A 10,207-nucleotide genomic window follows, 5' to 3' on the forward strand; every position below is an offset into this window, starting at 1 on the left:
CAGCCCGAAGATGCCGGCTGGCCGCAGGCCCCGCCCTTCCCTCGCCCCGCCCCTTCCGCCGATCCCCGGATGGAAGGACGCTTTACCCGCCCCTTCTTTGCTCGTCTGGAACGGAGCAGGCGCAGCTCGGCTGGCGGCTGGTGAGCTCGCGCTCGAGGTGGGAGGAAAGGGGGAGAAGGAGAGAGCGCTAACGCCAGTTGCCCCGAAGCCCCCCCTTCCGCACAACTCGCGCCCGCCCCCTGCGCCGAAGTCCCCCAATCCGGGCGGCGGCCTCCCGCGCCCCGCCCCCAGGGAGAGCCGGGCTGTGCGAGGGGCGGCTGCGGCCCTGCTGCTTCTGCTCCGCGGCCCGGGCCCCTCTCCGGGCGGCGGCCCTCCTCCGGCCCCACCTTGCACCGTGACCTTGGGGAGGCCCCGCCTCGGTGTCGGCCCCCGCCTCAGTGTCCTCCTCCGCCCCCCCCCCCCCGGGTCCCGCGTGCCCGGCCGCCCCGCCCCGGTTCCTCGGCTCAGCCCGCCGCATCTCATTTTGCAAACTAGGCGCGAGGCCGGGGCTCAGCATCCGCCCCGACCAAACCTTGTTCCGAATTGTCCCCTCCCCCCTCGGACGGCAAATAATCCGGCGGGTCACACGTGGGCAGTTCTCCACGCTTCCACAGTCCCGCTGCCCGCCCGTCCGCGCGCAACATCCGGTCAAAATGAAATAAAGTGAGAAAAACAACAAAAAAGGGGGAAATGCTGCAGCGCGTGCAGCCCCCGCGGCCCCCCCCCCGGTCCTGGAGCCTCTCCTTCACCGCCGCTTAGGTGCGTTAATTAGCCCGTTACAGTTTAAGCCGCTGACACTTGTTAAGCACCTGCGGAGGGACGGGGTCAGGGGGTCAGACACGAAGCCCCGCCCCTGATCTGGCCGTGGGCACCGCGGGACACGTGACTTTGGTGAGGTTCGGAAGGAGCCCCAAAGGATTTGCAGGATTGAAGTGGTCCCCAAGGCAGGGACCAAGTTTGTCATTGCTCCGCTCAGTGGCGCCCCCGCCCGGAGAGCTTGCCCTCGAGGGCCGGATAGACCCCCCCCACCAGCACCAGCCTAGCAAAGAACCAGCGCGTGGAGGGAAAGCCCGGGTTGGGACTGGCAGAAACAGCTACATTTAGTAACTCGGAGGTCTCGGCCGTGTCCAAGCTGCCTCCGTGCCCCCCCCCCCCCCCCCCCGGCTGTGCAGCGATGCTGGGGGGGGGGTCTGCAAAGGATGAGGAAGGAGTCCTACAGCTCCGCGCACTGGTCACAGGGGCGAAGGGAGGTTTCCCGGGACACCTTTATTCCCAGGCTTTCCCAGAGGTCTCTCTAGGGCCGGGAGAAAGAAAGGACTATTTCTTACTCATTTCAGTTGGCTTAAAAAGGGGGATTCCCGAGGCTTCCTTGGGCCCCCATCTCTGCCGCCCGTCCCCTGAAGCCCCCTTCGCGCCGTCTCTTTTTTGGGGTTTGGCCCCAAAGGGGTTAAATGACTTGTTTCCAGCAAGGACTGGAGCCGGGGCCCTGACTCTGCCCGCGCCGCCCCGCGGAGAGCAGCCTCCAGGACGGGCAGCCAGCGGTGGCTCGCTTTGTTCCTTGGCTGGGGGGAGGGGGTCACTGGGCTGCTTGCACGTGCTCCCCGGGTGGGTTTCACCACCGCCCAGGGAGAGGACCCGGGCCACGGGCGGACTTTGGTCTCCCTTCCCCTGTGCTTCCCCTCTCCATGGCTGAGCCACGCGCTAGAGTTTGGACTTAGACCAAGGTCCCGGGTGGGAGCGGGATCCCGGCGGGCAGAGAGCCCGCGCCAGGGCCAGCAGCCTTGGCACAGCCCAGCCCCTTCACGAGCCGGCCCCCATCCGTCCGGCCTCCAAATACTGCCTCCACCCCCCGTAAAGGGCACTCTTCTGCCTCCCTAGGGCCGGAGTGGCCGAGGAGCCCCTGAGCCGCCGGTGGTTCCCTGAGCTGACCGGAGCCCGCTTCCTCCTGGAAACCTCGCAGCCATGGTGAGTTCTGGGGGAGGGGAGGGAGAAGGGAGCTCCGAGGGCCCGGGCAGGAGGCCGCTGCCATTTCGAGGGGATCTAGAAGCCCACCTTGTACAGGCTGACTCCTGGCACCGCTCCCTCGGGGGCCCCACGCTGTCTGTCGGCCGCTTTTGATCAGAGCTCGTTCGCTTCTGTCCTCGGGCCAGTTGTCTGGGGGCACTTACTGCCCCCACCCTGGCTGAGGCTGTGCCCAGGGCCTCTGCCCTGCCTGCGGTGGGCACCGGCGCCTTTAGACAACAGGCAGACTCAGAGGGACGTGGGTTCAGAGCTCCTTCATCACCCTCGTGGAGCGCAGACCTAGGGCGGGGGCTCCAGCTTGGCTGCTGGGCTGCCAGTGACCCGAAGCAAGCCTTCCCTCCTCCCTGCCTCAGCTTCCTCCTTCCACCCCAACTCTGAACAGCCCCAACGGTGCCCAGTCAGAGCTTGTCCACTCGATGGACTGACCCCGTTTATTCCCTGGGCCCGGATGCCCCCGAGGTCTGTCACCCGGCCGGAGAGGCCCACCCGAAAGCACGGGGGGGATGATGACGGGAGCGATCATTCCGACGATGGAAGAGCCGACACCCAAGCCCTGGCTGCCCCGTGGCCCCCGCAGCGGCCTCTTCTCAGGTGGGTCGTTGGCCAGTCCGCCTCCAAGTCTGCCCTTGACCCAGGCCGGCACCAGGAGGAATGGCGGCCGAGGAGGAACTGCCGCTTCCTGGCTCCTGGGACGCAGCACAGAATTCTGAGTTGGATTCCTGACCCTGTGCCTTTGTCTCTGAGGGACCTGAAATGTACCTTTGACTTGTCCAGCCTCAGTTTCCCCATCTGGAAAACCCCTTCTATGAACTTATGAAATCCAGGTTCGGCGGGTGGCTGGTCCGGAGGCCGGTTACTTGGAGCCGTTTAGAACAAGGGGGAGTTGTGGGAGGTGAATCCGAAAAAGGAGCCTGGGGGCCTGGGCCCGGCACTTGCGAAGTGTCCGACTGCAGAGTCGGTCCGATCCCAGAGGTGACCGCGAGCACGGGCCGTAACCAGTGTGCGGCAGCCGGAGCGCCGTCCCAGGTCACAGAAATGTGAGGGGGCTCACCGTCGTGTACAGCCAGCGGAAAGCGTGAGCTCAGCAACCAGTCAGCAAGAAGGATTAGCCCAGACTGCGCAGCCCACGTGGACTGCGCCCTGGCCCACCCCACCCGGCAAGAAAGTGCCCTGGAGTGATCGGCCTTGTTCCACCCCCCCGGGGCCTTGTGCCTGGAGCCGGGGCCCACTCGCCAGCCGGACATCTTGTGGTCACTGCTGTGGGCCAGGTCTTGGACAGAGAAAAACCACAACCCGGATTCTGCCTTCAAAAAGTGCAGAAAATACCCACACAGACGCTTCGTTGGGAAGGAGATACAATGGTCTGGGGGGGGGGAGGTCTGGGGTGCACGGCGATGGGGAACAGCCCAGCCAGCCTATGGGGGAGGGGCTGAGAAGGGGGGTCAAAGCGAGGGGGGGTGGGCACCAGGCGGCCGTGAATCAAAAACCCATGATTCTGAGTGGGCCTTTCCCAGGGGCAACAGTGACACTGATTGGATCATCAGTCCTTAGCCAGAGGGAAAAGGGTGGCAGGTCTGGCCCATGGGAGAGAAAGCAGGGCTGGTATCCCAGGCCCAGGGCCTTCAAGAGCCTGGCTGGTTATAAAGGGGTAAAGAGACAGAGACAGAGAGATAGAGAGGGGGGGAGAGACAGAGATAGAGACAGAGACAGAGAGAGACAAAAACAGAGATAGAGAAGGAGAGACAAAAACAGAGACAGACAGAGAGGGAGAGACAGAGACAGAGAGAAACAGAGATAGAGACAGGAAGAGGAGGCTCTGAGGAGGGAGCAGGGCCTCGAGTGCCAGGCTAGGCAGCAACGTTTCCAGAGCACTGCATCCGCCCAGCAAGCAGACTAGGGGCCTGGGGCTGCTCGAGGCTGGGGGCGCTGGCTTCAGAGGGGCCGGCCCGGGGACCACGGTGGGCACTGAGGCGCCCCGGCTCCGCTTTCTCCCCCAGAGCTCCAAGAAGCTGCTGAACTCGGTGACGGGCTGTGCCGACGACGCCCTGGCCGGCCTGGTGGCCTGTAACCCTGGCGTCCAGATCCTGCAGGGACACCGCGTGGCGCTGCGCTCCGATCTGGAGAGCCTGAAGGGCCGCGTGGCGCTGCTCTCAGGCGGGGGCTCCGGCCACGAGCCTGCCCATGCAGGTGAGCTCACGCGAGGTATGGGAGGATCGGGCCTGAGGACCACGGAAGAGGGAGCCAGCGGCAACTGACCAGCATCCCCCCCAACCAGTCACCTGCCTCTGGGCTCTCCTCCTCCCTTAAAATGCTCTTTTTAAAAACCGTAGCCAGCATCTGCTCCCCCTTCCACCTCCTCTCCCCACATGGGGGTCCCCCCTCGCCACAAACAAGCATAATTAATTAAAACCAGCCCCGCAGAGGTCGTGCCCCCGTCACACCTCCCCGTGTCCATCATCACACCCAGTCCTCCGGAGCCGTCCGTGGCCCGGTCACCACACGTTCGGGGGTCCCAAGCCCCCCATCTGTTGCTGTGGCAGACATCATTGTCCCTTCCCCCCACATCGGTATCAATAGATCCCAGAGTTCTTAGCCCCGGGCCCTTGTTGTCCTTTGACCTAGCTCCCCATGTGCGGACACCCCCCAAATGTAGCCAGGCTGCTCCATAACCAGACTCTGTGGGGACCCAAAGAGCCGGGTCACCGCCGGACCCTCCCTCCCAGGCCCCCAGCCGGAGCAGAGCCGTCCCGGGCCTTCTCCCGCATGTCGGCCATCGTGGGGCCTCAGACTTCCTGCGGAACTGCCAAGAACAGAGGAAGTGGGCGGGGGGCAGCCGGATGAGCCCCCTCCTCTGCTTCTCCTTGCAGGTTTTATAGGCAAAGGGATGCTCACGGGGGTCATTGCCGGGGCAGTGTTCGCTTCCCCCGCGGTGGGCAGCATCCTGGCCGCCATCCGGGCAGTGGCACAGGCAGGCACAGGTAGGGCGGGGATGGTGGCGGGCACACCTGTGGGCACGGGGAGGGCAGTGTGGTAGAGCCGTGGGTGAGGCTCCTGACCCTCTTCTCCGGCCTCTGCAGTGGGAACGCTGCTCATCGTGAAGAATTACACCGGGGATCGGCTCAACTTCGGGCTGGCCCGGGAGCGGGCGCGGGCCGAGGGCTTCCCTGTGGAGATGATCGTCATCGGCGATGACAGCGCCTTCACCAGCCTGAAGAAGGCGGGCAGGCGGGGCCTGTGCGGCACCGTGCTGATCCACAAGGTGGGGCTGGGTCAGCGGTTGGGGGGTGAGTCCCCTCCCCTGCCTGCTGCCCCCAAACTGCGATCTCACGGTCCCTCTGGGCCCTGATCTCCCGTTGGTACAGGTGGCCGGGGCGCTGGCCGAGGCAGGGGTGGGGCTGGAGGAGATCATTCAGAGAGTGAGCGCAGCTGCCGCCACCATGGGTGAGTGCCGGGCTGGGGGCGGCAAGGAGGCGGCTACGCCATTAACGCCGAGCTGGGGGTGGCCTCCCTGTCCCCCGGGGAAAAGGAGCACCATGGGGGGCACGGGACACTTCTGAAGGAAGGAGCCGAGGCTGCCGGCCGGACGGGGCCTCTATGAGAAGCTGCCCTGGGCAGGAGGGTGGGGCCCCAATCTCAGGTGCTCCCCACCTCCTCCCCACCCCCACTGCAAGCCCCAGGTGGCCGGCACTCCCCGAGCGGCCCCATGGTCACTGCCCTGTTCCTCCCTAGGCACCCTGGGCGCGAGCTTGTCCTCCTGCAGCGTGCCGGGCTCCAGACCCACCTTCCAGCTCCCCGCCGACGAGATGGAGCTGGGCTTGGGTGAGCAGCCCCAGCCGTCCGTGGCCTCTGACCCGCCCTGTCCAGCAGAGCAGCCCATGGGCAGAGCCTGGCCCCAGGGCGGGTCGGCTGGGCCCCCCCTCTCCGCCCCCGAGGGGACACTGGGCCCCATAGCCGCCATGTATTCTTTCCCACAGGGATCCACGGCGAGGCCGGCGTGCAGCGGCTAAAGGTGGGTGGCGCGTGCTTGCCCGGGGCACGGGGCGCCAGACCTGGCTTTCGCCCCCCCCTCACTCTTGCCCCCCACTTTCAGATGGCCACAGCGGACGAGGTGGTGAAGACCATGATCGACCACATGACCAACCCCTCCAACGAGTCCCATGTGCCAGTCACGGCCGGTGAGTCGCCACGGTCCTGCCAGTCTTTCTCCCCCCCTCCCCCGGCAGAGCCCTCCATGTCCCTGTCTCCCTCCCCCGGTGCCCTCCCCCCTCTCGCAGAGACCGCCACAGTGTTGGTCACGGCCCCCACAGTCCTTGCTGGCCTCCCCCTTGGCGTGAAGCCCTCTTTCCTCCCAATATGAAATGGACGGTGCGGAGGTCTCGGACCTCCCGGGCCCCTAGTACGAGGCCCTTGGTGGGACAGGCCCGTCTCAGCCCCCACATGTGAGCCCCCTGGTGGAAGGGTGCTTGGTTCTCTGCCCCTTCGGGGCCTTGTGCCCATTACAGGCTTCAGGGAGTCCTGGTTGCCTGATGGGCGGGGGCCGCTGCCCCCTTGTGCGATCCCACAGGCTCTTCAGTGGTGCTGGTCGTCAATAACCTGGGAGGCCTGTCCTTCCTGGAGCTGGGCATCATGGCGGACGCGGCCGTGCGCTGCCTCGGTAAGTGACGGAATGGGGGGTACCCTGCCCTGCTGGGGGGCTCTAAGATTGCCGGGAGACAGGAGGGGCCAGGGGGCCAGGGGTCTAGAGGGTGAGGCTGGGGCGCCCTTGAGATGCCCCCATTGCCCCTTGGCCTCCGCCCTGCTCCCCTGGCTTGGTGGGAGCCCTTCCCTCCCCGAGCCCTGCTCCCGCTCTGCATTCTAGAGGCCCGTGGGGTGAAGATTGCCCGCGCCTTGGTGGGCACCTTCATGTCAGCTCTCGAGATGGCTGGCATCTCTCTGACCCTCCTGCTGGCAGACGATGCCCTCCTCAAACTGATAGGTGAGAGCCCGAGAGCCGGCCTTGTCTCCGTGGGCTGGAGAGACGAGGGGGCGGGCGGGGGCAGTGGCAGGGACGGGGGCTCCCCCCCCCCCCCCCCCCCCGGCTCGGGCAGCTGAGCCGCCTCCCACTCATTCCAGATGCCGACACCACGGCCTCCGCCTGGCCCCGTGTAGCCAGCGTCCCCGTGACAGGCCGTGCCCGGAGCCGGGCGGCCCCCGCAGAGCAGCCAGAGGGCACGGAGCCGATCGCCACGGGAGGTACGCTGCCCGCCGGACGGGGACGTGGGAGGGGATGCCCTGAGCCCTGGGCTCCCTCCCCACTGGCCTCTCTCCACCAGGTGCCGCCTCCCAGAAGGCAACTCTCATCCTGCAGCGAGTATGTAGCACCCTCCTTGGCCTGGAGGAATATCTGAATGAGCTGGACCGGGCTGCGGGCGATGGCGACTGCGGGACCACCCACAGCCGGGCCGCCAAAGGTAGCGTCCAACATGTCCCCCCCCACCTCCCCAGCCGTCCTCCGGCCCGGCCCCCGACTCCCTCCCAGGCTGTCAGCTCTGCCTCGCTCTGGCCCAGGGCGTGGGGGGGTCCGGGGCCCCTGGGCTGCCCCCTCCCCGCCACCACACTGTCTGCTTTGCCCTTTCAGCCATCCAGCAGTGGCTGGAGGAGGGCCCTCCCCCCAGCCGCCCCGACCAGCTGCTCTCGGCCCTGGCCCAGCTCCTGCTGGAGAAGATGGGAGGCTCCTCGGGGGCGGTGAGTGAGCCAGGGGCCCTTGGGTTTGGCACCAGGGTGGAGGCGGGGGCGGGGTGTGGGGAGGACTGGGGCCACAGACAAGGAGGTGGAGGCTGAGCCTTCACAGCCTCCCCTGGGCTGGGTTCTGTCCCCAGCTCTATGGCCTGTTCCTGACGGCGGCCGCCCAGCCCCTCAAGACCACGCCTGGCCTCCCGGCCTGGACTGCGGCCATGGACGCTGGACTGGAGGCCATGCAGCGGTGAGTCCCCTTGTTGCAGGTTGGCGTGTCCCCAGCTCGGGTGCCCGGGAGGCTGGCTGCTCACTCGGGCTTCTCTCCCCGACAGGTACGGAAAAGCGGCTCCGGGCGACAGGACCATGGTGCGTATGCTGCCCCCCCCCCCCGCCCCGCCCCGGGAGTCCCTGTCGGCCTGACACTCAGCGCCCCCTCCCTTGTCTTGGGCAGCTGGACTCGCTGTGGGCCGCAGGCCAGGAACTCCGCGCCCTGAAGACCCCGGGGGCCAGCTTGGAGCAGGTGCTGAGCAAAGCAGTCCAGGTGAGCGGTTCAGCCAAGCCCCGGAGGCCGGGAGGCTCACACGCCCCAGGAGCTGTTGAGACTGAGTCTCAGGCCCCAGCTTGGAGGCTGGCCTGGGACCCGGGTGGGGGTTATCTGGGGCTGGATCCGAGCCAGCAAGCACTGGGGAGGGGCCCACCGCCAGGCCAGCTGAGGGGCTCCCCATCCCCCACTGCCCTCCAGGTCGTGGCAGCAGTGGGGGGTGGGGGTGGGGGCAGGAACGGCCTTAGACACCAGAGTGGAGTGACTGCCTGGGGCTCGATGGGCTCATCTGTAAAGCGAAGGCAGGCTCTTTCTGTCCCTTCTCCCTCTAATCTCTTGGCTCCTGCGCCCGTCCTAAGGCGGGTCTGCGGGCAGGGATGTCGGCAGATGAGCGGGTACGCAGGGTTCGAGGGGTAGCCCAGGCTCAGGCACCGGTATCGGAGATGGGGCGTCACCCTGCACTGCAGAGGATTAGATTGTCGGGGTGACGGGCAGGCCGCAGTCGGGCCTGAGCTTGAGGAAGGTGAAGGACAGAACCACTGTGGGGGTGTGGCCGGCCTGGAGGGAGAGGCTGGAAAGAAATGGTCTGGGCCAGGCCAGGAACCACCCACGGGGCCCTATCTTGGTAGAGCTGTCAAAGGTGGCTCGTGCCAGGGCTATGGGCATCCTGGCAGAGAGGGAGCAGCCGGGCTGCCCCCAGCCCCGATCCGGATGGAGGCTGAGCCCCAGGCCTTGTCCCGCAGAGCGCAGAGGCTGCGGCGGAAGCCACCAAAGATATGGAAGCCGGAGCGGGGAGAGCCAGTTACATCACCTCAGCCAAACTGGTGCAGCCGGACCCCGGGGCCGTGGCGGCTGCCGCCGTGTTCCGGGCCATCCTGGAGACCCTGCAGGGCCAGAGCGGGTGATTCCCCTGGGCCTCCTGGGGTGCAGCTGCATCTCTGCCCCACCTGGCCTGAGGGGCTTCTCCGCCTTTTTGAGGAAAGGCCGCCTTTGCACAATCATATTTTCAATGAATAAAATAACCAGATTCCAGAGGAAGTGGCTCATCTGGCAACCTAAGGGTCAAAGTAGCACGCCCCCACGCGGCTCCTTCCAACGGAGATGATTCAGGCCCCGATCTTGGGATGATCTACACCCAGGGAGGATTGTGGGAACAACTGAGGGTGGACCACAACCTAGCGTTTTCAATTCACTTTGTTTGCTTTTTGTTTTCTCATTTTTCTTCCCTTTTGATCTGCTTTTTCTTGCGCAGCAAGATGCTTAAATTTTTAGATTTCACCTGTGTTTTTACCATGTTTAACATATGTTGGATTACTTGCCATCTAGAGGAGGGATAGGGAGAAGGGCGAGGGAAAATGGAACGCAAGGTTTTGCAAGGGTCAGTGTTGAAAAATTATCCTTGCTTATGAATGTTTTGAAAATAAAAAATTTCAATTAAAAAAATAGAAGACTAGAAAACTGAAATAATAATGAGGATGATGATGAGGATGATGATACCCTCAAATCCTGCATCCAGGCCCCGGGTTAGGAGCCACCTTTGAAGGTACCGTTGCCTTCACTCAGTCACCCAGGAGGCCGGCCGGCTGGGGCCGAGGACAAGCTGGCTTTGGAGCCCTGTTCCAGGCCCGGCCAGCCCCGCTCCCATCAGCCCTACTCCCTGTCCCAGGGAGCGTGAGAGAGAGCTGCCATACCTGGACCCGTCAGGGTTAACACTTGTTTAAGGATCTCTCATTTATAAGCCTATTTGTCAGCGGGCAGAGCCGACCCCCATCAGTCATCTGTGGCGGCTACCTCCTCCCCTCCCTACGTGCCCCCTGGTCACTGAAAGCCCAAGCCAGAAATGGCGATGGATCCCCCGGCTTGTCTGCCCACGGTCAGTCGGACCCTGGA

The 10,207-nt window shown here is 65.2% G+C and overlaps 1 protein-coding gene across 3 annotated transcripts; it reads left to right on the forward strand.

Moving 5' to 3' along the window:
• Positions 1 to 9: 9 nt before the first annotated feature.
• TKFC (triokinase and FMN cyclase) lies at positions 10 to 9,760 on the forward strand. 3 transcript variants are annotated; one of them, XM_074274355.1, is made up of 18 exons: positions 10 to 140; positions 1,918 to 2,004; positions 4,059 to 4,248; positions 4,929 to 5,039; positions 5,139 to 5,320; positions 5,424 to 5,502; positions 5,791 to 5,880; positions 6,036 to 6,070; positions 6,152 to 6,236; positions 6,626 to 6,715; positions 6,920 to 7,036; positions 7,174 to 7,293; positions 7,374 to 7,511; positions 7,679 to 7,785; positions 7,920 to 8,023; positions 8,109 to 8,142; positions 8,228 to 8,317; positions 9,061 to 9,760. In XM_074274355.1, exons 2-18 carry the CDS (start codon positions 2,002 to 2,004, stop codon positions 9,220 to 9,222), a joined length of 1,737 nt encoding a protein of 578 aa, XP_074130456.1. In that variant the 5' UTR covers positions 10 to 140; positions 1,918 to 2,001; the 3' UTR covers positions 9,223 to 9,760. The 3 variants fall into 3 exon arrangements, with proteins under 3 accessions (XP_074130456.1, XP_074130457.1, XP_074130455.1); XM_074274356.1 differs by having other exon boundaries at positions 76 to 157; XM_074274354.1 differs by lacking the exon at positions 10 to 140 and having other exon boundaries at positions 1,709 to 2,004.
• Positions 9,761 to 10,207: the final 447 nt, after the last annotated feature.

Source organism: Sminthopsis crassicaudata, chromosome 6 (genome assembly GCF_048593235.1).
Source record: "Sminthopsis crassicaudata isolate SCR6 chromosome 6, ASM4859323v1, whole genome shotgun sequence".
NCBI classification, from domain to species: Eukaryota; Metazoa; Chordata; class Mammalia; order Dasyuromorphia; family Dasyuridae; genus Sminthopsis; species Sminthopsis crassicaudata.

Excerpts from the sequence above, each read along its gene's own strand:
- TKFC (XM_074274355.1), top strand. Across the intron at positions 7,294-7,373 it reads GGAGCCGATCGCCACGGGAG|GTGCCGCCTCCCAGAAGGCA; the intron begins GTACGCTGCCCG and ends TCTCTCCACCAG. Across the intron at positions 8,143-8,227 it reads CTCCGGGCGACAGGACCATG|CTGGACTCGCTGTGGGCCGC; the intron begins GTGCGTATGCTG and ends TGTCTTGGGCAG.